Source organism: Boleophthalmus pectinirostris, unplaced genomic scaffold, assembly GCF_026225935.1.
Source record: "Boleophthalmus pectinirostris isolate CB_2022bp ecotype Guang Dong unplaced genomic scaffold, ASM2622593v1 HiC_scaffold_14, whole genome shotgun sequence".
In the NCBI taxonomy this organism is placed as follows: Eukaryota; Metazoa; Chordata; class Actinopteri; order Gobiiformes; family Gobiidae; genus Boleophthalmus; species Boleophthalmus pectinirostris.
The window spans coordinates 18,640,714-18,666,515 of record NW_026571047.1 but is presented as its reverse complement, the minus strand read 5'-3'; the positions used below and the strand labels follow the sequence as shown (position 1 = coordinate 18,666,515).

At 39.0% G+C, this 25,802-nt stretch overlaps 2 protein-coding genes and 1 long non-coding RNA gene across 4 annotated transcripts in view; 1 reads left to right on the top strand and 2 right to left on the bottom strand.

The window, feature by feature from the left end:
- LOC129407864 (uncharacterized) overlaps positions 1–25,802 on the bottom strand; it is a 45,534-nt gene that overhangs the window by 5,560 nt on the left and 14,172 nt on the right. The window lies entirely within an intron of this gene.
- ormdl3 (ORMDL sphingolipid biosynthesis regulator 3) lies at positions 12,218–17,557 on the bottom strand. 2 transcript variants are annotated; one of them, XM_020918260.2, is made up of 4 exons: positions 17,259–17,557; positions 16,296–16,480; positions 15,743–15,894; positions 12,218–14,662 (listed from the first exon to the last, which is right to left on the bottom strand). In XM_020918260.2, exons 2-4 carry the CDS (start codon positions 16,467–16,469, stop codon positions 14,527–14,529), a joined length of 462 nt encoding a protein of 153 aa, XP_020773919.1. In that variant the 5' UTR covers positions 16,470–16,480; positions 17,259–17,557; the 3' UTR covers positions 12,218–14,526. The 2 variants fall into 2 exon arrangements, with proteins under 2 accessions (XP_020773919.1, XP_020773920.1); XM_020918261.2 differs by having other exon boundaries at positions 16,296–16,477.
- Positions 23,777–25,802, top strand: part of wnt3 (wingless-type MMTV integration site family, member 3) — a 17,126-nt gene continuing 15,100 nt past the window's right edge. Inside the window, exon 1 of the mRNA XM_055150263.1 lies at positions 23,777–23,856. Coding sequence (XP_055006238.1) covers positions 23,777–23,856 — 80 coding nt within the window. The remainder of the gene's footprint in view (positions 23,857–25,802) is intronic.

Sequence of the window (25,802 nt, the reverse complement as noted above, 5' to 3'; positions counted from 1 at the left end):
CTACACAAGTTAAAAAACTGCATGATCAGATTGTACACAACATTTTGAAACAAGGTTAATTACAAAGTGGTGGATTTAGATAACGTCGCTTCAAGTCTGCTCTTCTCTGTAGTGCAGCCCTGTCTAATTACCTTAAGGCTTAAACTGCCCTAAACTGATGTCATCACTATAATGTAATAATGTAATGTCCTGGGAGCTTTTGTAGGAACCATTTGCCTTGTCCTCATGAAGATCCATGAATTGTCAGGACACTCACACAACTTAGCTCTTAAGCAGCAAAACTTTTATACAACAAAAACTTGTCCGGTTGAAAGCACAGAACCAAACTTTAACACAGTGTGAATAAAACATGTGCCTAGAGTCCCTACTGTATTTTGTCATTAAAGGGGGTAGTTTTATGAGCTTTTAAGTATTTGACAGTGTTTCCTCATCATTATCTTATTATATTTTTTATTTTGATTGATTCATGCATGCTTATATAATCCTGTATTGTCCTGTATTTGAGGCTTCAGTGTCTGTTTTCTGTCTTCCCCCTATCCCAATCCACTGCTCTATACTTCTGTTAATAAAAAAAATAAAATAAAATAAAATGTTTGAGTATAGGGTAGAGCCTTTTTCAACAACTCAAAAAAGTTAATAAATAAGAATCCACTACTTTCTACGGTAAAATGTCACTATGAAGATGGAGCCTATCAGTTGTGCAGTTTTAAAAAAGAAGCAGTTTTGAAAAACAAATATTGCTGTTTACAATGAAGATAATGTAAAGTGTTGATCTGTATATGTTATAGCTTAATATATTATATAAATATCAAAAAAGTCTTCTCAAATTCAGCTGAAATTGGAATGCGCATTTAAAACTTTGTTGAAGTTAAAATTACTTTTTTTAATGTGATAATAGCGTGTTAAAATTGACAGCCAACTGAGCTCAACAAGATACTACGGACATTTCTTAACACAGAGCTGGTTAGCCTCCATCATGCTATTTAACTCCTAATATTAAATTTTTTGCTCGAAAAGTCTATGGGTGAAATGAACTGGTAATTTATTCTCAGAACTGTGGTGCAGGGGGCTTCAAAGTGTGAGGTAATGTTGAGCTCCATAATGTAGAACGTGAACTTACAGCCTGCCGAAAGCCTTCATCTACTTTCAAAGAGCGAAACAAACTTTTGATAATACTACACGCTCCTGTCAAACCAACACGTACGAGTATAACACCATAAGTCCTGCTAAAACCTGTCTGTACGTGCATATGTCCTGAACAGCGGCTTTGGAGCGCGAGTGGACTCAAAGTGTCAGCAAACTAACACGATTACCCACACAGAGATTAAATTACAGCGTCCTCCAGAAGGAACTAATGACATGAGATGATGGGAGGGGGGCGCTGTATAGAAGCATGAGTGAGATGTAGGTTTACACATGTACGCACAACTACACATATGTACACACACACTCACACATCTACACATCTACACACACACACTCAGGCACAGGCACCTTTACACACACACACATTTTACACACATGTTCTGCCTTTGCCCTCAGCTCGTCCCCATGGCCTCACCTCTGCTCTTCTTCCTGACTCCTCTGCAGAGTGACAAGTTCCCAGTGAAGGCTGTGACAACAAACAGACAGATGAAGTGGGCTAACAATAGACTGTGTTTGTCACATTAGAGTCTGATAACATGATTTCAAAAGGAGAGTGTGGGTGGACGTAATTCTATGGGTGATGTATTGTCTGGGGAAGAACTATGAGTGATATGGGAAAAATATGTCATAGCAGTTTTTGAGTTTGAATCCAAAACAAATTTCAGATCTTAAGTTCACATTTTAAACAGCAGCAATAACATTTGAGAGAAAATTTAAATATAAAATGCTAAACAAATATGAGAATTATTTGCAGTTCAGAACATATTTGTGCAGACATAAATTACAGGGTTAGCAGGTTGCGTTTTGTCCTTGTCATCGTTGGTGTCTTTACAAATTTGCTGCTTTCAACCATATAAATTGTGAAATCGATTTGAATTGCTGTCCAAATGTAGCTCGATTCATCATTTAGTTTCACTTCGTAGAAACCGTCTGACCTTGCAACATTAGAATTTGTTCGCTCGACAGTAGGTGGGTATTTTTTTATTTATTTAAGTTAACCAGTCACTGCTACTTGGTCATGACAAATGTAATGCGCCGCTAATGGGGTTAACTGGTATATTAAGCTTTTCCCAAATCCCGTAGGAAGCAGGGCAATAACGTCTTTCCTCTTGATAAAATTCACCAAACATTCTCTTTGTCCAGTCTTTAAATCCTCGATCTCGGGAATCGTTGCCAACAAAGAATGTATGGCTCTTCGCTGATTGGCTTCCAGGTTTCTTGCAAACCGTCTAGTGTATTCTGATTCCTGCGCCAGCCTGGCTACTCCAAATTAGTAGTAAAACCTAATCTTTTTTTAGGGATTGGACATTTGTCATATTAATCTTAATCATAGTCGTGTTTGAATCATTGCTCATCTTTTTAAATAAACTATGTAATGGTTTGCTGATAGGTTCATTTTTACTTCATGCCAGTTTTTGTTTCATGTGAATGGACCCAATAAATACTGAGAAATTTGCCATAACTCAAGAAAACAAACATCTAGCTACATTTTGGGGCTGTGAAGCTAACTGAAAGCTCTACTCCGTCTGAAGCTCTGTTACTCAAGTTAGACATTAATCTGAGTTTTATTTTAACACAGTCTGACCAGAAATAACTTATATAATAAATAACTTTAGCTGCGACTGATTTATGCTTTTAAACAAGTCTATATGACACATAAAATGACACACACAATTCACAAGTTAGCTATTATTAGCCAACAATTCACCTTTTTGTTGAAAATCAAACACTATGAACGCTCGTATTGATCACCTCCAAATATGCTGTTTAAATCCTTTCTGTATTTTTTCATGCATTTTCAGACGATCTTAAAACTTTTTTGACAGTGTTTGCTAATGTGTGCATTTCATCACCATGGTAACTATTGAACATTGCACCAATAGAGAATAGAGACATGTAGAACACCCCCAGAACGATGTCACTGCAAAGTATCAGTAGCCTATGCATCTTATAATATCTGATGGTGAGTGACCACAACCTATAGCGCTGTCCTTCAAGGGAGAAAGTAAAAGTGCATGCGGCCTGTATTGCGTAGTAAGCCCTGGGTAATTAATTAAGAGAGCTCTGATTTAGTCATGGCCTAATACCCAGCAGTGCACCGCTAAATCGTATCCAAGTGAAAGCTAATTATCCTTGTCTCTTAAGCTGTAATGCCTTTTATTTATGACTGCGCTTTCCCAATGCATTTTTCATTTACGCTGTTCTACATGAGTGCTCAGACATCTTCACCTATAGTGGATTTCGAATTGGGACGTCATAGAACAATCGTAAATTTTATAGTTGGACAGAAAGAATGTGTTAGCAGTGTAGAAGAAGAGCGCTTTATGAATATGTATAGGTCTGTACAAGGCTTTACGGGTTGGCTTATAGTCCCGCCCCGGGCATGCCGCTCATTCTCAAGAGTCATTCATCATTTGAAGGTAACTCTAACCCTCTCCTATGTAAAAGCGCTAAGTGGTTTTCAATGTCAAGGCTAATTGTTAAGAGTAAAAGAAAGTCTTCTTTTAACTCTCCTGATATCACAAGTTGAGACTTTTGTATGCAAAGGTGCTCTATGTAGCTTTTCTGCCACCTGGTTGTCTCCAAGGAGATTTTGTTGTTATGTCTGGAACATTCCACAGTATATTATACATTTTTAAAATTAAAAATACATTGAAAAACATGTGTCAAGGAGCTTGTCTTTGCACAGATGTGGCCTCTGATCTGAAGGTTGGCAGTTTGAATCCCACTCTCAGTCAGATCCACTGATTGTCAGGTTGGTGGTGCAATTCCAGCTCCCACACATGACTGTTGCCATTATGTCCTTGGAAAAGACACTTAACCTCCCTTGCCCCCTGTGTCTGCGTACACTGGTGTATGAACGTGTGAGTGAATGGGTGAGTGGTTCCTTGATGTAAAGCGCTTTGAGTGTCTTGAAATTGGAAAAGTGCTATATAAAAATGTGACCATTTACCATTTACCATGGAGTCACCTCTTGTCTCCATGGTGACAGATAAATTGCCCTAACGTGGAATATTACAAGCAAATAAACAACATCTCAAGAAACAAGCAGGTAGCAGACCATACACCAGAAAAGTTATGTAGTGCAGCTTTACCAAAATATAAAGTTTTATGCTGGCTGACCATATTTAGCCTTCTCAGTTTATCCATGCATGCACAAAGGACTAATCTAGTTTGTAACATCTTCTGAACAAACAACATCTTATTTACATGATATAAATAAACAGTATGTATCCATAAATAACTAATGCTCAATGTACTTGCTTAATTAGTGTCAGAGTCGATATAGAAAATATTAAACCATGTCTTTAGCCCAAGTCACATTGATAAACATGAAGTTGTGGAGTGGAAGAGGAACTCATCTACATGACATTTCCTTCAAGTGCCCTCACAGCCTTCATGCATGCAGTAAGTAGACATTTTTATTCATGTTTTCTATAACCACTGTAATCTGTGCTTCTGTTTCAGAGTGCCATGTTTAAATGACTTTTGCCCACTTTGGTCGCCCAGGAAACAGAATGACCTAGAGATTTGTGTAGGCTGCACAACATTGGAAAGAAATTGCTGTTAAGTGACTGGAATCAGCAATACTGCAATGTTTAAACAGAGAATTTTTGTTATACTGAAACTAAAATGTCTTAATTTATAATCAGACTGTGGCAATAAATAAACATGAACAAAACCAAGAATAAATCAAGATTAATATACAACTTAAAGCAGAGTTTGTCTTGCCCCAGTATAAGTAGCACTTTAGGTCCAAGTAAGTCAGCTGTGTACTATCTGCTCCTGATTATAAATTATTTTACTGTCCAATAATGAGGAAGTGTGCAGCATGCTAGTGGTTGTTAGTATTAAACTCCACTCTCACTTCTCAGAGTTGTGAAGCATCCTTAAAGTTGTGTTAGGAAAGTGAGAAATTAATTAGGACTACTGCAAACCATCGCTGTAAATGTCTTCACAACAGAGTCGGCAACTTCGATGGATAGGTGTAGACCACACTAATGAGCAGTGTTTTTTTTTTTTTTTCCATGTGTACCAAAATTACTATGCATTGCTAACAAATCCTATGTGTATCACCGATTAAGAAAATAAAACTGGAGAAGTAAGTACAGAGCAGTGGGTGGATGACTGGCAATATGGAAAATAAGTAATTAAAGATTATTCAAACATGTATGAACCACTCCAAATACAACTTCGAGAGGGTAAATGAGAAGCAGCTATAATATGGTTAAAAAGTCAATGTTGGTCTGCTTTAAGAAGAATAAATAAAATGTGTGTTTTAAAATTTCCATGAAAAACAGTATATTTCTGTCAGCTGGAGAACTGATACTTAGTTTTTTGCAATGTCGATTACTGCATAAGCCAATGTAGTATACACAGTGTTGGAAAGGTTACTTTTAAAATGTATTCCCCTACAGATTACAGATTACACACCCCAAAATGTAGTTTGTAACGGAATCCATTAAATTACTTAAAGTGAGTAACGTCATCTGAATACTTTGGATTACTTGATACTGTCATGCTTTTTAAAACTACATTAATGTACCAACCACATCCTGAACATTCTTGTTTGTTCTCTTGAAATTGTCTGTTGAGCCCAAGTCTCCATGAACAGACATTTGTTTACTGTAAAGAAGCAAAGACGAAGAAATCTTAACATGAGATGTTTTATGTGCTAAAATACAATAAAAAGTCCAGTGTTTCCTTAAGCATATTCAAAATATTATTGACAGAGAAATGATTTCTATATGAGATCACTGCTTCCTTAAATTATGTCTATCCTATTGTCATATTGCTTAGACCTGGTTTTACTCCTAGTTTAGTCCTGTTTAGTCCTGGTTTAGTCCTGTTTAGTCCTGGTTTAGTCCTAGTTTAGTCCTGGTTTTAGTCCTGCTTTTAGTCCTGCTTTTAGACCTGGTTTAGTCCTGGTTTATCCCAAAATGTGAAAACAGGAACATACCGCCGTGTAATTGATTTATTTCAACAAAGTAACTGTAATCCAATTACCACTCATGGAAACAGTAACTGTAACTGAATACAGTTACTCATAATATGTACTCTGATTACGTAACGCCGGTACATGTAATCTGTTACATCACAACACTGAGTATACATTTGCCATATATTGTGCAGGTCTGTTCGGACACAGTGAATAAGAGTGGATGGAGGGTGTTCCGACTCCTGTCAAATAAGCTTGCCTTTCGCACTTAGTTCAAAGGCCCTGCGGGTTTCCAGAGCTCATAATTAATAGATCTATCTTTCTGTAAGACTCTATTTATAGTCCACCTCTGTATATACTGTAACACTCCCAACCTTTTTCTTCAAATAGTGCACTGGGCATAAAACCAGTAATTACTAGGTCAAACTGTTGTCAAGACAGCAGCAGGAAGCGCTGACAATGTATCTGTATTGTGTTTTTATCTCATCTCAAATGCTGTCACATCCAGAGAAACCAGAGCGATCTCAGTGGGAGCCCTCACCGCATGTGGCATACATTTTTCAGATCTTCATCGCTGCGTGTTTTCCCCGTTGCTAGGGTCTGACGGCAACGCTGGCTCTTTCTGACACAGTTGCCATTCATATTAAATGGTGTGCAGGACATGTGACTTTGTTGTTACACAGAGAACAGATTGTAGTGGGAACGATAAGATAAGGCTAATAGCATTGGTTGTTGTGCTTTGGGAGGGGTGGGAAAGGTTCTAGGCGAGTAACAGTAATTTTGTTTCAGAATAGTATTACTCAAGTAAAAGTACAACCAGTCTTTTAATGAATGATAACAGTAAGTATTTTGGAAAGAATTCTACTCAAGAGTGGTTGTACGAGTAACTGGATGTAAGATCAGATTTGAAACTGATGTAATTGGAAGGCAAAAACATTAAAGGTTCACTGTGCAACTTTTTTGGGGTGTTTGCTACCTGCTTGTCTCCATGGAGATGTTATTGCTTTGCCTGGAATGTTCCATGGTATGATAGGTTTAATCTGTGAACACTCTAGACAAAGCAATAACATTTGGTTGGAGACAAGCAGGTGGCAGACGCTCCACTAGAAATGTTACACAGTGAACCTTTAAATAATGCAGAAAATATGATGTTTTCAAAAGATAGACCACAAAAATTTGAAAAGATAATTCATATCTGAAGTTAAGAAGGTAAAATAATTTAATACTGTCAACATTAAGCTTTCGTCACTTGTAGATTTACTCAAAGCGGGAAGAGTCAACAAACAACCAAAACAAAACCAAAGATACTGTTACTTCAAACTAAATATTACTCAGTAGGTGTGGTGTTCGAAAACTACTCCGAGAAGTACAATACATTTAAGAAGTTACTCAAATAAATGTAACTAAGTGCTAACCACTGCTGGAGTATTTATCTAAAAAATGTGGACTGGTAAATAATGTTGTACTCTTATTTGCAAATACACCGTGCTGATGTCCAAATTGGAAAAGGTGCTTTAAAATACTATAACTTGAACTATAGGCACAGAGGGTAAATGTCATAATAATATTGTAAACATATCATCTTGTGATTTTTCTGATTTAAAACTTACATCTAACAGCGCTCTAATAGTCAAATTCAGTGCACATTTTGAACACACTCTGGAGCTTTTACTGTTTGTGTGAGAGAAGACATAAGTAAAACTATTAAGAGTTTTACTATTAAAGGAATCCAACGCACTTAGATGTTTATGTTAAGATATGGGGTAAACAGGTTTTATAAAAAGACTAGATGTTTGTGTATTATGTTAAGTATGTAATTGCAATCTTTACCATTTTCCATTCTAATTGCAGTCTCAAATAATTTATGATTACTTTGCAAACCTGGAACAAAAGCCAACAGCTCCCATAAGTAAGGATTTTTGATAAATAGCGTTTGGCTCCAGTCAAATGAATCTCACAGAGGCTAGCAGTTACAGGATGAATTTGGAGGCAAGTTCCATATTAGGAATAGGATTTGATTTACAGATAAAATAGCAAAATAAAAACATTGGGATCATATAAAGTAGGTTACTATGAACATTTTAAGCCCAAAATCATGAAGTTCTCTGCAGCAGTGACAGACAGAGGGGCAATGTTTCTTCAATACAAAGTGAAGTAGGGCTAGAGACAATGGAGCCGGATGCGCACCCATGCTCACTTCCTATTTGGAATGCGGCGGCTAGAAGGTTAGCTATGCCCATTTATATTTACAGTCCATGGTGGCAACAGCTGACATTTGAATAGGCACTGTAACACTGGCTTTGTTTACATGCACATAACAAAGTCATTATTTGATTTCTGGAGTTATCAGATTATTGAAGTGACATGTAAACAGTTAGCGTTGACAAGGAAAATAAAATGAATGTGGGAAAGACAAACATAAAAGAAAGAGTGATTTGAAAGTTATTTTAAAATCCATTGTGCTCACTCTTCAAAACACAAATGAACTGACACGTGTCACCGGGTGTTTTTGATGTTTAGATTTCTGCATGTAAACACACCAAAAGCCACATCTAATTGCTGAGCTAAATGATTAAATGGCCTAGATTACGCAAAATTTACTCTTGAGAGATTTAAGCCATGTTAGAATATTTCTACATTATCAAACACATACCCAGAGTTTGTTTGTTTGAGTAATCCCCTTTTTTTTTTTATCCTATCTCCCATCTCCAAAGCTCAGAATGCTCCATTCCACCTTGTGATGTCATGTAGTAGATATTGACAATTCCAGGGCTGAAATGATCCAAATGATTCTAGTAAAAGTGTTTGTAGTTTAAAAACACTGTGGAGCACTTCCTGTATTACCAAATGACATCACAAGTGTTTTTTGTTAAAGAGGAGAACTCAGCCAGTTTATGAGTTAAACATGTGTGGATGAAACATAACACAATTCGAGGTATTTTTTGAGGAAGAAAATTATAAAATAGATCAGAAAATAGTATAATATGGGCCCTTAATTTTTTTGTTAAACTGATCCAGCCCAGTAGCTACAAATTGACAAAGCCTCCATCAAGTTCAGCACAAATGAGATACAACTCCAGATTAAACAGATGGTTTCAGAAGACTTGTTTTTACACTTTGCTGTAGTGAAAAATCCACCTAACACCCAGATCATTGTATACAAAATATATGTAAATGTACAGAAACACATCAACATGAAAATCTGCGGGAAAAGTCTTAAAAATATATGAGATACAAAACTGCCAAACTCTCCTTTCTTTCCTTAGGCCAAAGTCGTATAATACAATGTAGTAAAACTAGTGAATCAGGGCCAAGTTTAAACATCAAAACAAAGACATAATGTTACCTCACAGCTCTTAAAGCCACAAAAGGCGAGAACAACTACTACATGCTGCCATCTGCTGGACAACTGCGTAATAACTATTTTGTCCTAAGCCTTAAAATAGTTCAGAATGTCCAGTGAACTGATTTTTCAATGCTCATATCATGGTCCGGTACACACACATAAATGCGTATATGGTCAGAGAGCAAAGCAAATTATTAACTGGACCATAATTTCATACAATATATAAGCTGCTATTTGCCCTGTGTCCGCTCATAGTCACTGGAGGAAGGTACAGTGAAGCTAATGGGACAGTGAATCCCAATGGGTCATGATGAAACACAGCAGTAAATAGATTTCCTCTATATACACACATTGCTTTTGCAGCTTATTTTGAATGCATAGTGTCCTAAGCACCAATACATCACGCTTGTCTAGGGCAACGTTTTCCTATAGTTCAATATTATTATTATATACAGCAATGTTCAGTGCCTTATTTGTTATTGTCAAATAATGCACAAAAGGTATTATTTTCAACAATGAGATTTGACAAGCGCCTTTGGTATATTGATTGAAACTTAAAGTACAGTCCCTGACAAATGTCTTGTCGCTTATCCATTTTGTAGAAACAAAAGCTTATAACCTGACTTTAAATTAATCGATTGGTTTTAGAAATGTCTCATATGAAAGCTAAAACCCTCCCAAATTATGCTCAATATACTAAAATAAATTTGCTTCACTGAAGAAAGATTGATCATTTAATGAACACAGAAAGGTCAGATTTTGGCAAGACAAAAGTCTTGTCGCCTTGTCATATGATGCACCCAATCCTAGATTACAGCCTCACCTGTGATCAGTTACTGATCAATCAATTAGTGGGTGTGTATAAAAAGAACCCCAGCACACCAGACCTTCACATCAACTGTAACTTGACCTCTGACAACATGCCTAATATGCACCCTGAGACCAAAGCATTAATTATCAAGAGGCTGAAGACCAGATCCACTGCTGAGGTGGTGACACCTTCAATGTGTCTCAGCGTCAAGTACAAAGAATAAGAAAAAGATCTGAAATGACTGGAGATGTTTTTGACAAGCCCAGGTCCAGCAGACCCCGCAAGCAACTGCTCGGGAGGACTGTTTGTTGATTCGAAAATCCAAGGCCCCTTTTCCACTGCAGCAGACTCCACCAGGCCTGGTCACCTCAAGTCCCTGTCTCGAAATGACCTCCATGGTCGAATCAGTGCACAGAAACCAGCACTAAACAAAAGGCAATTAAAAAACTGTGTGGCATTTGCCAAGGCCCACAGCCTGCTAAAAGGATGGACACTGGAAAAGTGGCAGAAGGTGGATTTCTCAGATGAATCCTCGGTTGAATTACATCACAGCCGCTGCAAATATTGCTATAACTACTGGAGCCCGCATGGATCCAAGATTCACCCAGAAAACAGTTAAGTTTGGTGGTGGAAAAATCCTGGTCTGGGGTTCCATCCAGTCTGGGGGTGTGCGAGACATTTGCAGGGTGGAAGGCAATATCAATAGACTAAAATATCAAGAAGTATTAGCTACCTCTTACATTCCCAACCATAAAAGGGGTCAAATTTTGCAGCAGGATGGTGCTCCATCGCATACTTCTATCTCTACATCAAAGTTTCTCAAGGCGAAGAAGATCAAGGTGCTCCAGGACTGGCCAGCCCAGTCACCAGACATGAACATCATTGAACATGTCTGGGGTAGAATGAAAGAGGAAGCATGGAAGGCAAAACCAGAGAATCTTGATGAACTCTGGGAGGCATGTAAGACGCTTTCTTTGCTATTCTTGATGACTTCATCAACAAATTGTATGAATCATTGTCAAACCGCATGGATGTGTCCTTCAAGCTCATGGAAGTCATACAAGATATTAAATATGGATCTCACAGCACCACTACTTAATTCACTGACGTTATGCAACATATTTTTGTATTTGAAGTAAATTATTTGTTCAATATTCTGTAGGTGACAAAACTTTTGTCTTGCCAAAATCTGACCTTTCTGTGTTCATTAAATGATCAATCTTTCTTCAGTGAAGCAAATTTATTTTAGTATATTGAGCATAATTTGGGAGGGTTTTAGCTTTCATATGAGACATTTCTAAAACCAATCGATTAATTTAAAGTCAGGTTATAAGCTTTTGTTTCTACAAAATGGATAGGCGACAAAACTTTTGTCAGGGACTGTAGGCCAAGAAAAAAGCCAGTCTTTATGCTGATTCAATAAACACAAACAGCATAATTGTGAAGAAAACCATGTCTGAATTAAGTGATTACTGTGTATATTATATTATGATTAATGCTGAATCTTCTGTGATTCCTTTATAGTTTATAGTGTTACTAATGTCTTAAAAAGTGCATTGTGTAACCTTTTAATGTTAACGCTTTGCCTGCTGTACCGTATGACAACAAACTATCTCCATTGAGACAAGCAGGTGGCACCAGCAGGACAACTTACAGGTCAGATGTGTGGAGAGGCAACCGCACTCACAGTAAGAAAAATGTATATTTAGTAAAACATGCAAACACTTGTAAAATATATAAACTAAATCATTTAAAATGCAAGTATCATCTTTTGTATCATAATAATTAATTGCCTATAAATTGCACCTCATAGGTTTTCGTAAGTTTCTAGACTAGAAGGCTTTACCCCCTAATCCGTTAGCTCCATTTAAATCTATTAATCTAATTACAATTTAACCTTCAACCTCTTAGCTACATAACTCAAGACCTATTTAGAAACACACAAAGGAGATTATAGTTGAAAAATACTGTATTTGAGATCAAGCATTTTGACACTAGATCACACTTTTCCTTCACAAAACACCAGTCAACAACCATAAGCACGATTTCACATTTTACCACATTACACTTTCAGAAAATCAAATACATGGTCAGTTTGTGCTACAGAGTGAACGTCCATAATTAAGCCCTTATGGTAATGATGAAGAAGGGGTAAAACATGGAGCAAAAACTCAACCATTTCAAATGTAAATCTATGTTTTTAAAATAAATCTGCAGCTTTTTACAATTTGAAATGCTAAAATATTAGCAAAAGTGCTACAATGCCTTAACTGAAAAAATCTAAACTGTTGAAAGGTTGTGGACACTATACTGGTAAAGTAATCAAAAACAACATACTGCAACTTAATTGACAAAATTGTCTCAAACAAGTATTTGAATTCATATGATTATTATTACATTCACATGATCTTTAGAATAACATTACTTCTAATAGGATTGAAATCTTTCTAAAATGTCCCATGATGCACGGACATACATAGAACGCTGAAGTACGTCACTATGAGAAACAGACTAAAAAGAGGCATGCATTATTTAAACATTATGTAAAACTTTTGTCTATGGAGCCAAAACAGATGTAAACAACTTAAGGTCCTATATTACGCAAAATGAACTCTTGTGAGCTATTAGGCCAAGTTAAAATGCTGTTAGCTCATCAAAAACACACCTGAACACACGTTTGAGTAACTTTTATAATTAGACTGTCTACATCTCCAAAGCTCTAAATGCTCTGTTCCACATTGTGATGTCATGAAGCAGTAGTTTTCAAGTGAACAGCTACCTTTTACATTTAGTTCAGTACAGATTGACAATTCCAGGGCTGAAATCATCCAAATGATTCGAATGAAGGTGTAAGGAGTTTGAAAACACTTCCTGTATTACTACAGGACATTACGACATCACTAGGTGCAACAGAGTGTTTTGAGAGAAGAACACAGCCTAAATATGCAGAGTTTGTGTGTTAAACGTGTGTGAATGAAACAAAACACAACTCCAGTAATGTTTTTGATGAAGAAACAACATTATAACAGATCAGAAAATAGCGTAATACGGGCCCTTCAATTTTGCACATTTTAGCACACAGGAAGAAATGAATGCACTGTCTTTACTCTTGGTTAATAAATTGTCAGGATTACAATTAAAAGTAGGTTTAAGTAAGGGAAATGCATTCATAGCTATCTGAACACTGTACATGTTTATATGCAAATTAAAATACATCATGATTGGCAATTGTCAATATATTTCTGTTCTGTAGGCCCTGAATAACACTACTCAAAAACTGAACCGTCTCTGTACCGTTTGTCACAATATCCTGAGTGCTAACGAGTGCATCTTTATGTATTCACAAAATTAGTGTCACTATTACTGTTGTCAGGATACTACAATTTCAAACTCAATTTCAATACTCACATAATTAGAATTTTTAGACCACAGACTTTAAAATGTCTTTTTCTAGGTCTGAGAAGTTCAAGATTTTTCTAAAACTTCAAAAAAAGTCAAATTTTGTCCTCTGTATGGGATTTTTTTCCCAATGTATCTTGTTCAAATTAGTATCTAGTTTCGATACTAGTTTTAATATTGATTAGTATCTTATTTTTGATACTTTTGACAACCCTTGTAGTTAATATGCATCGAGATTGCACACTTCTCTAAAGCCTACAGGACTCCCTTTACCAGACAGGCTTTATAATATTTGAAATCTAGGACAAGAGTGCTCCAAATATGGGCATGGTCAGTTAAAAAAAGAGTGACTTGGCGTCCCGATGCTGAGGAAGCCTGAGGGCTAAATATAAATCTGTGTGGTTTCTTGTGTCTTGCTTCTCAGCAGTTCAGTCTCCTTACTATTTCTATTGTTGCCTTCCCTCTATAGTCTACAAAACCTGTGTAAAAGAGAAGGATTCATGTAAAAGTAAAGCTGAATAAATACAGCACTGTATCATATCACGTACAAAATAGCTTCTGTTGTCTGTGTGTGCCAACAAATGAAAAATGGCACATGATTTTTGTGCAGCAAGAGCATCCTGCCCCTTGATGCCAGTCTATTTCTACAGAAACATTTGCAAACACTCCCTTTTTAAGTGTCTATGATTCCACCAAGAGATGAGCTACACACAATAACAACAGAACGCGCTCCCTTTGTGCCTCCTGTAACTGTAATGTGTCTCTAGTACCATGGCAGTATCCCCCTAAGGCTTCATTTAGTCCACACCGCGCCCAGACCTTAAAGAGCAGCCTTAGACACTGTTCACTGCAGCCCACAAGAGGGCGCCGCACAAGGCTGTCCGGTCAGTACTTGTTGATCCCAAAAATCCTCACTCCGTGCAGCTGAGGCAGTTTGGGGATGAGAACGGTGAGCAACGACACCGTGTTGACCACAAAATGGGCCTGGTCGTATTTGGTGTAGAAGCTGGTGAGGATGTATCTAAAACACAATAAAAAACAAAACTGGGGGTTAATGGTTGGCAAGAAATCAAAAGGGACAGGTACAGTGTACAGTATGCAGTTTCATTTGATTTAGGTGTACTTTATTCTTTGAACTCAGCATTTTGTGTTATCATTCTCTGTGAAAGAACTACATTTTGCAACCTCAAATATTGACAGAAGCAAAAGAATGAAGACTAGTCTGCAGCCATGTTTACTGGTGCATATTAGTTTGTCTCACAAACTGTGTCAGTGAATTTAGAGACTGTGTTGACATGAGAGGTTACTGAGTTACAACATGCGATAAGTAATGAATGAAGCAGGGAGAGTGAATTAACCAGGCTGCCTAACGAAGTTAGGACGTGCCTCTCCTTTATTACAGCCAACTGGCTGCACTCCAGCTCTGAGCACTGATATCCAGTGGTTCTGAGACACAGGAGCAGGGAAAGCCTAAACTACATTCTGTCTGTGTAAAAGAGTTTAGATACAAAAGGACACAAGGTTGTGTTGTGCACATCCTGTTTTTTTTTTTTGTATACGGGGGCATGTATTTAAAGCTCTGAACTGTTTGCCACACATGTTTCTGCCTTCTAACTCTGGTCCCAAAACATACAGAACATTACACATGACCTTGAAACTAGTGTGCACAAAAATGTACACCTGCAAAAGTGCTATTACCACAATGTTCAGCCTGAGCTGGCAGCTGAACCCCAGGGAACAACAGTGCTTCCTGTAAATAGCACTAATAAGGACAGAAAAGGGCATGAAACAGCATGGGGCTGCAGCCAGTTCTGAGCCCCTGCACAATCTGAGAGATTGACTAATGTGCACACTAATTACAGGTGAATGAACACTGTTGTATTATTTAACATCCTCCAGAGACTATATGAGACCACACTGTAGATATATGCTGGGTGCTTACTCATACAATGCTTGCTTACATTAGTTTAAACTATATTTCTACAGCTGTTTAATTTGAATAACTGTATACCATAGGAAAATGCACATAAAATTGGAAGAACAGTAACTGAGGTGTCAACAGAATGAAAAATGGTTATAGACTGTTTGAAGGTAAACTTACAAGACAATAGGTGTGATAGTGAGGAACTTTCTTGAAGCTGTGAACTGCACACCATAGTCCATCTGCTCCCAGTGAGTCAGGAGTCTGGCCTTGCCCTGGTCTGGAGTCTCAAATGGAGTTCCTTTGACCGTGTGAAGCAGGAGGTACATGCACTGCAACAGACAGCAATGTTATAGATTATCCAAAAATATTTCTGGACATTGCACAGCTTGTATTACATGATTATGATTATGAGGCATGTCACCATAATTACAATATCGACTTACTATTCAATATATGAAAGCTGAAACAATTTTGGGATACTGGAATATGATAGGATCTGAATTGTAGAAGGTTGAGTAAATATGACTTTTTATAGATAGATAAATAATTACCATTTTTTAATACTGTACCTTTAGAATACTTTTTGTGGATAATTCTGCTTTATGGTTTGGTTTCAGTATTGTTGTTTATCGTCTATGTTTACTTCAGCAACTTCAGCTGATATGTTCTCTTTTCCTAAACTAAGCAGGCCCACATAATCATTAGTTGAACACAGACTTGAGGCACTGACCAGATTGTGAATGAGGTTTGTAAGTGTCCAGACAACAGGAACAGAGGCAAAGGGAATGCTGAGCAGAATCACATGCAAGAGACCAATGCCCAGGATGTAGGAGAGCCAGATGCCCCGACTGTTCATGACCCTGGTGTTAGGGTTCACCTCACTGTGTGCTGTGCCCACGTTCATGTTGGCAGCTGCTGTCAGAAGCAAAAAATACATACCATTTAACACAACTGTCTGTAAGTAATTATTATTATTGCTATTAGCAAAACTGTATTCTTAAATTAACACGCATTGGTACAGTGAAATCATATAGTAACTTAAATAAAACAAGATCAGACTTTTCCTGAATGACCAAAACAATCTTAAAAATAATAAAAGCACATGCTAATAATACTAAGGAAACTATTATTATTTTGGGTTGAAAATGAACCACATAATACTTTCAAAACAACAAAAGTGTTTTATCATCTTTGTTGTAACGAAAGTGTTGGCAATGCTTTTCACTGTATCAAAATTGAGTTAGAAATCTTACTGTATACAGGCTGATCACATTTAACAGCAACAAGGACTACACATAAGATAAAAAGGAAAGTACCCAGTATCAAGTTACCTACAATATGAGACTATCTTGTACCAGCATGCATGGTCTCCTCTGCAAAAATGTGTTATTTTTTTTATCTGTTTTCATGCAAAAAAAAATCAGCATACACTGCACTCATATTTTAATAATCTAGCTAGCTAACCTTTGCCTTGGGACAACACTATAAATGGAGCAGAGCTATCTTATCTGAAACGTCAACAAGAGCTGACTGACAGAAGTAAACAACTGGGTCAGTCCAAATTGTCCAGGCTTAAAATAGGCAACAATACAATTTAGCGCTACAAGTGGTATGCTAATAAACGACAAAGAAGAAGTAGAGTATAGGGTTTAATACACTATAGTAATAGATGAGTAAATAGAAAAGGACTTACTGCGTGGAGATCAGCTTCAACTCCGACCTCTATTGGCACTTATCAGTTTTGGGCTTATCGATGTCTATAGTCAAACCGATAGCTTCTTCTGATCGCCAGTCCAACGTGGCCGCGGCGTAACGTTATATCTCATCATGCCATCGACGTGAACCGGGCGCCGATCTTTACGCCATGCCCGCTGCGAATTCACTACGTATTTAAAGACACATCCACGTTTAGCTTCGTGTTGTAATCTGTCCAGCTGGTGACAACACAGCACTGCTCATGATGTAACGTCACCGACTCACGGCCCCATTTTTCTGCTGTTTTTTCCCTACGCGTCAGGATTGGCCGCGATTGGACTCTTTCCGATCACGTGCCAAGCGCTGGCCAATCGGGTTTTGATGCGTTGAAAGCACGCTGCTACGCCCCCACGTAAAGACAAGACTCTACAGAAATGGGCTACTGAAAGAACAGAGTGTGGTACTGGTTCAAAAACTACTTTTAGTGATTGTGTGGATTTAAAAACGATATAATTATCTTAAGAGGCAATATACAAAGGTTTAGCTCTACATAGTTGACTTTTAGTAAATGCAATTATAATCAGATGGCCATTATACAATATAGTCATCTTATAGAGTATCCTACACTAACCTTGAGCCATCAGCTTAGTCAGACCACCTTTAATGTACAATTTCAAAAAAACAAACAAAAAAAAAAACAAAAAAACTGAAAGGATCAAATAATAAGAAAATGTAATAATAGGCACACACGAGAAAATATTAAAATACCTATAAAACAATCATTTTTGCTTACTAAAATGCATTGGATGTTAGATTATTCATTAACTCCTAACTGGGGAATCTTTTAAACTTCAGCTGTAGACACAGCTGCCCTGAGACGACAAATGGTCCAACACCCTCTCCACCCACCACCAATCATACATTCGCACACCACATTCATACTGCGGCACAGTGAGTGAAGTGTATTGCCCAAGGACACTATAACAGAATGCACTGAGCTGGTATCACATTGAACAATAGAGAATGACTTCAGACTGCGTCATCATGTTCTTGTCAAACATGAGCTCTTATGCAAATGTATTCAACTGTAGAACCCAGCGCCTGAGGGTCACCTGTGTATGAATATGATCCAGGACAAAGATTTCAAGGGGTGGTATCAAACAGGTTGAGCTAGATTATAGTGGACTGTCTCATATGTGGCCTACAGACATGAGGCCGGTGAGCTGTGTAAGTTTAAACCATGGATGACAGTGTTATGAGATCACTGCTGCTGGCTCCTGAACAATGGTGAAACATGACTTTGATAAACGGTACCTCAGGACAGAAACGTGGATACAGTCTGCAATGTCAACGTGTCCTCACCTGAATTCACTGACAAAACCCCACCTGTTTTTCATGGACAGATGTCATACAGATGTGTAATCAAAATTCATGATATTGATCAAGTAACTATTATTATTAACTATTGCTACACTACAGATGTGGTCACGCAATCCCACACTCCAAACCCCATACTGGCTGTGGTCACAACTGAGAATTCCTGTAGAAACTAATGACGCATGACACAATTTATAGGAGTTTCAGAGATGGTTGATTATTGTTGTAAACAGAGTCACAGTACACAGTATCAAAGACAGAAGAAACGCTGAGCCTTTTACAGGACTTACAAAACTTCATATTAATAGTAGAAGGGGATTTTTACAGCTAAAGGGGCTAGCAGCTAATTAAGATGTATATTAATTAAGCAATTAATGTATTTTTTTTTTACACTGATAGTTTTTTTTTTCTTTGATGAATGATTCAACTATTGTTTCATAATGATTCAAAAATTGTAAAGTAAATTAAACCAGACGTCCACATTTTGCAGAGTTAAGGCAAAATCTACACGATCTATACTCTTTAAAATAACACCTGTGTCAGGTAATGGTCATTCATGTTTAATCTGATGATATTAAGATAAATCATTGTCTATGATTTCATTTAATGACAAAAATCTCCAAAAGTAGAATGAATGTGGCACTCATTACTGCTAATTCACTGACAATATGGCATCTCTGTCAGATTTAGTCATGTGGGTGCAGGAGCTCCCAGTCATTACTTCAACTTTTCTTCATTTTCACTGAGCTTTGACTTCAGCTTTGCACCATAACGTAATTGCAAAGACATTAACCATAAGCCAGTCAAACAAATCTGCAACCTGACAGTTAAACAGCAGTTCTACAATAATCCAAATGGGCAGATCTGGTGTGTACAAGCAGAGAAGAAATTAATTTAGAACCTACAACTTTAACTGGTAAGGTTATACACTGCTACGACCAGCAGATGTCACTATTCTCATAGTGTAGTCTGCTTCCATTCAACTTCTTGAGAGATGATGTACAGTTCCTGCAAGAATAATTTAATAATATTGTTTAAATGTTTGGGACTTACCTAATTTATAAATGTAAATCTTCAGATTCCAATTATAAAATGTAATTTTAATGTTTTCTTTCTTTTTTTTTTTTTTTTCACTGAAAAGGGCATGTATTATGTATTTTTGTCAAAATGGAACATTGATAAATTTGTTGAATTATACAGTAGCCATATAAATGTCCCCAAAAGCCATGTTAGCAGAGTAAAGTGCTCATAGATCAGTAGCTCAGATTTGGTACAGAGTTTGTGAATGGGGCAAAGACTGCACGTACAGGCCAGGTTTATCCTACAGGGGATGTGGACTTGTGACCCAGGCTGCTAGCGATGATCTCCTCACTGGAAAAGGCTGACGCAGGGAGTCCATTATTGGCCCTGGAGGAAGCGGAGGATTAGAACACCAAAGAATTTCAATAAAAGAAGTGTCTGTTTGGGGGTCGGGAGGAGCAGCGGGGTGAAGGGGGTTCCCTCATTGTCCCAACAGTGATTGAGAGCGAGAAGAGGGGAGTCGGATGGCATTGTGTTGGTGGCTCCTCTGAAGAAGGTGCTTATTAGGGGGGACTGCTGAGGAGGGGTGAATGATGGGGAAGCTGTTGACTCTTCATCTTGTGTGAACAAAGTCTGTGGTACTTACCCTCCTTGTGTCCCTGTGTCCTGAAGCCCCTTGTTTATGAGTGCAATGAATCCCATCCCTCTCGACAGGGACCCCACCAACTTCAACCTGTCCCAGTGCAGACTGTGGGGCTTAAGTGCCCTTTAATTAGACCGCCCCAGTGTCCGGCTCAGAGCTGCCCGCACTTCACTCGTCCCTGTGGTCTGCAGCTCACACACAGGAGACTTCACTTTTACAACAAACTCAAATGTATGGAGAGTTCATCCATTTGAAAATGTCACATTCAATATGTTTATCTCTGCCTAAGAAAGAGGCATCTCTGAGGCATCTGGAGGCATCACTAAAGTTATCTCAAATACAGAGAAAACCTTTCCAGAATCCAGACTGATACTGGAGGTAAACAAAGTGCACTTCCTGTGCAGACTGCAGATTATCTTCATTACAATAGAATGGTTTTAATTTGCGATGCAGATGTTTCACAGGTCATAAATCAAATGTGGACAAATTCCATCTTTACATGGAAAGATGCATCACTGGAAGTGCAGACTGCCCGGCATTCCATGAACGAAACACATGGAGGTTTGTCAGTGTGACCGACCACATTTCATTACTATTCCAGCGAAAAGCGCAGGATTACACGTAAAAGTGGGAAATGGACAAGTACTTTTGGGAACAGCCTCAGCAAAATTAGTAATTTCTGGATGACCTATTGTGTTTAAGGATTATGAGCAGGGATTCTGAGGGCTTGGGGTAAAGGAAGGATATGAACATGGAAGCAAGCAAAATAAAGTGCAAGAAGGCTAAGAATGAGAATCTGGAGACAATGCTGAAAGGACGTTTGTAAAGGGAACAAGGCGGGATTGGGCGTGTTCAAAAACTTTTTTTGCCACAGCTCAGTGTGTGTAGATAGCCTCCTAATCCTGGTTTTATTGGCTGCCTGTGTCCAGCCATGCTGCTCGGATTGAGTGCGGAGGATCGGGAGGTGGGGGGCCGAACACATGTCCTTCTTTGTGGTAATGCGCTGATTAGGCCTGAGAAAGAGCCGGACCTTGTTACGGCCTTTCTCAGGTCACCGTAGAAACCAGCCCGGTAGGGGAGCGCTGTGTGTGCCTCCTCTGCACCTCCTGATGCAGACTCTGTCCTCTGTGCACACAACAGCACAGGCGATTGTGTCACAGCTCACATCAGACTGCACTGTTCCTGTCCTTAATCACTGTTGCCTCCTCAGACAGTTCCCACTGCACTTGTGGCTTGAACCTCGGGAAACGTGGTTTCAATGTTGTTCAGATGCAGACCACAGGCTGATTCTTTCGCCTGCACTCATAAATTAGACCATGGTCACATTCTCCCACATCCAGGCGAGCTGTCAATAGCTCATGGAGAGCAAGTGTCATCCAAATCGCAGTGCTGAGCTCGGCACATTTCTGGCATTGTTGTAACATACGACAATGTTGACAATTGGAAACAGACCTGCCTCATTGTCAGCACTGCAATGGCATACCACATATTCCCTCAAGGCAATGAAAAGTCATTTTTATTAGAATAAATGTCCAAGCCTCCCCACCACCACTATAGTTGGCTGGAGAACAGACTTCAAGATGCCTATAAATTATTGTCATGTTTAGAGACTCATGAACCCCCCTGGACAAAAGCCTGGTAGGTTGAGCAGTGCTCAGGCACAGCCTGATTCCTCATCTCCTTTGTTCAGGAGGAATAAAACACAGAGGCTGAAGAGAGCGGACCGCCCACTGTTGACCTACAGACTCTGGTCACCAGGCCGGTCCCTGCGGTGGGCTCTCTCTCTGCTCTGTGGAGCCCCTGCAGAGAGACCTCCCAGCCCACTCACTCACTGGGCTCCTCTGTGGAGACACCAGGGGAAGGACAACAGAAGGGGGCGGCAGATGTGCTCTTCAGGTAATAAAGTTAACTGTACTGGGTCATTCTGACCGCATAAAAACTATGGGCTTCAACACAATAAAATGTATGTAAAACTAGTTTCAAGAAATAATATCTTGTTATAAGAGTTGCAAAATAATGCCCAGAAGAGGCAACAATCACTCCAGAGTGCAGCTACCACCACAATCTCTGAATAAATAAACAATACATTGTATATATGATCCTCACTTTACTGATTTGCATTGGCCATCAGGAAGCAGGGGACAGCACCACTGTCCCGAAGTTTTAACTTGTTCTACTTGGCAGCATGTCAAAAAAAATGTCAGAAAAATATTCATTAAGATTGTTAGACAACATAACTTCAAGATAATTTGTAAATAAGACATTTGAAAGCTGAAAAACTTGACTTAAAAATAAAAAAGTAAAACACACTTCACCTGTTTTTGACAAATATCTGTGTTGGCCTTAGCGTAACATTGCGTAGCCTTTATTTTTCTGTTAGGATCAGCTGATAATCCTTTGAGACAAGACTTTAAACAAGATGACTATCTCCACAAGAAACGCATAGTGTTTGATCTGGGCCAGGTATCTTGTTTGCATTCAGCCTGATCAGTTTCCTTTTAGGTGAATCAAAAGTCTTGTTACTTGAGGCTAATTCCAAGTCCATCACAAGTGTCCCACCCTCCTTCACTCACTCACTCTCCCTGTCCTCCTCCCCCTGTCCCGCGGCTGCTCTCCCACAGCCCATCACAATGACAATAGTATTGATGTAAAATGTGTCGCCTTTGGGCTGCTGCAGCACACAAGCCCTGCATGCCTGGCCCAGCCACCACCACGCTTTATGGCTTTATTGTGTCCTCTTTTATGTGCTATCCTGTTGGGTTGGGCGGACAACTATTTTGAAAATTCACTGTATATATCCCTTTAAATAAGAAGTTAGATGTTTATAGCTGCTAATGCGCCAATAATATCCAAATCAATTAGCTGGAGCTGCCCTGTAAATCCTCTAATAAAAAAGGGTTTAACTGTTACTGATTGTGGATAAGTTGACTCACCTTTTTAAGTGACTCTACTTCTCTCAACTCTCTTTGGTAACGCTCTCTTTCACGTTACCAGGGGGTGGCGCTTGATTGACAGATGGGAACGAATAATAATTTTTTTCATAACCTAAGGCCATCTTCTGTGATTGGCTTGCCAGCTGACATCTCCAAACCTCACAGCCCACCAGCAGCCCGCCCTGTCGCTCGCCCCCCTCTCCCCTCCTTTAATATTGGGCCTGTGGATGAGGCATCCTGAGGGAGAAAAAAGTAGGGAGAGAGAGAGAAAAAGATATCTACCTTAGGGAAGAACCTCACAGAGAGGGAGGGAAGGAGAGGACGGGTAGGAGCGTGTGCATTTATTCTGTTAACTACTAAGGAGGCACACACACTTTCTGGCCCGAGAAGAGGCAACACAGGACATTTCTGTCAATAATATCTGAATTTTTCCCAACATTCAACAATCAAGCTTCCTGGAAACTGCTTTTGACTTGATTGACCTTCTGGAAGTTCTATGTATTGATCCAGCAGCTTTGACACACTGGTACGAAGGCTTGCCTCATGGATTTGAACCTGATTGGATATTTGATGTGTGTGTGGTTGTCCTGCTCACGGGTGCTTGGAGGCTATCCCATCTGGTGGTGAGTACAATTCCTGACATCCAGCATCACAAACTACAGCCACAGAACACTTTTTGGTCAAAAGATCATTTCTGAGAGGGCAGAGTGAGCATTTTCAGTACTGCGTGGAAAAATGTTCTCCGACCCGGTCCAAAGAATCTTAACCTCAAATACTGGTGTAACGGAAAAGGCTCGCCGTTCTTTCCCTCTCTCCACATGCAGGTCCATTTATCACATTACATTATTTTGGGATACAACGTTTATCTTAGGAAAACTTAATTTAAGTGTAATGCTACTGTTGCAGCAAATCACTTTAAAGAATTAAAAGTGTCAACAATCCTGCCAAACTTGACAAACCCTAAAAAACAGGTTAGGTTGGACTTTGACTTACAACACATCTCCTAAATGTTATGACAACAGATTTTGTCCACAGAAATCCACACCTACAAATTGTATTAAGATTAAAATTATGTTTTTTAATAGATCCAATTAGTGCCTGAAGTGCTGCTTTTGTTTTGCCTGCTACGGCGTGTACACTGAGGCCGCTGGGCCTAACACACTGGCATCATTCGCTCCTTTTATTCTGCAGCACGTTATACAGTTGAATGTTTGACATTTAAAGAATTTAGTAACAACAAATATTGCCAAAACATATAAAATCAAATGCTTGTATATTAATATTTTCCCCAACGCTTTGCCTAGCGGTAGCACTACACAACCCCCTCTTTGAATTGGTTAAGCGACAATGTTTGGGTGCCGCTGGTGTTTAGTCTTTGTTTTTGGCAAAAGAAAGTGACATTTAGCGGTTTTATTCATTACAAATCCCACTACGTCCAGCTAACCACAGATCTCCTCGTTATGCTTTTGAAACATAAAGCTCTTATTTAGTAGATATTTGTGTGGGTGTGTGACAAAGCTCTTCTGGCTCCAAACACAATACTTGTCAGCGCTACTGCACTTTTGGTAGCCCGACTAGCATGCGGTCCCACTGTGGTGCTGTCCAAACCGCCAGCATCTTCTGGTTTCGTTTACAGAGCAGCATCTGCCAAACAGCCAGGCCACAGGGCTCAAGTGTTAATGGCAAAGACTTTACACCCCTGGCTACAGCAAGACGCATCAGACGCAGTCACAAAGAAAGTGAGATTCGGTCCCTGAGAATTACCTGCAGCTGTTCGGTTCAAGTGGCTAACATGACACTGGTATAATGTTCTGACTTTAACAATGCGCTCTAGCTTTGATTTGGGTAACGCATTCTGGAGCGTTAGGAGTTCCTCGGAGGCTGTGGAGATGAAACGCCGACCCGTAGCTGCGGGTGGTGAAGAAGCAGCAGAGGAGCGGGTATCAAACAGCTCCGTCAGTGCCCATAGAAACACAAGTAGGAGCTGCGTTAAGGGAGCATCAGTGTCCATAGAAACACAAGTAGGAACTGTGTTAAGGGAGAAGGGTGCAGAGTTTCAGCCAGGGCAGGCTCCTCTCGCTCAGCTTATTTTCTCAGGGGCGATGACTCGGCCATAAATTCTCCAGCCAAGGTGGGATGGGTTGGAGGGAAAAGAGGTTTTGACTGCTTCATGCCTGGCAGCCTCACAGTTACAAGACAGGGTGTTGAAAACAAAACAGAGCATAAATAACCCGACTGATATGCACATATGCATAGACCCAGATGAAGTGTAGTAGAAAGGCAGAGCAGCTAATGAGGTGTGCGTAAAAAAGTCACACAATAAACTATATTGCCTGTTTAAATGCAAGAATGTGGAGAAACAGTAGTGGTGTGTTTCAAAATGTGTTTCAGATAAGTCATCGCTAATGTTGTAGAAAAGAAGCCACTTAGACACTTATATTACAAGTTAACAGACTGTGATAGAGATTGTGAAGACATGAAAAGACCCTGGTCCCTGCTGTCTTGATACAGAAGACGTGAGCTTGTGGACTTGTCAACCTGAACTATATAATGTTTCAATCAAATCTAT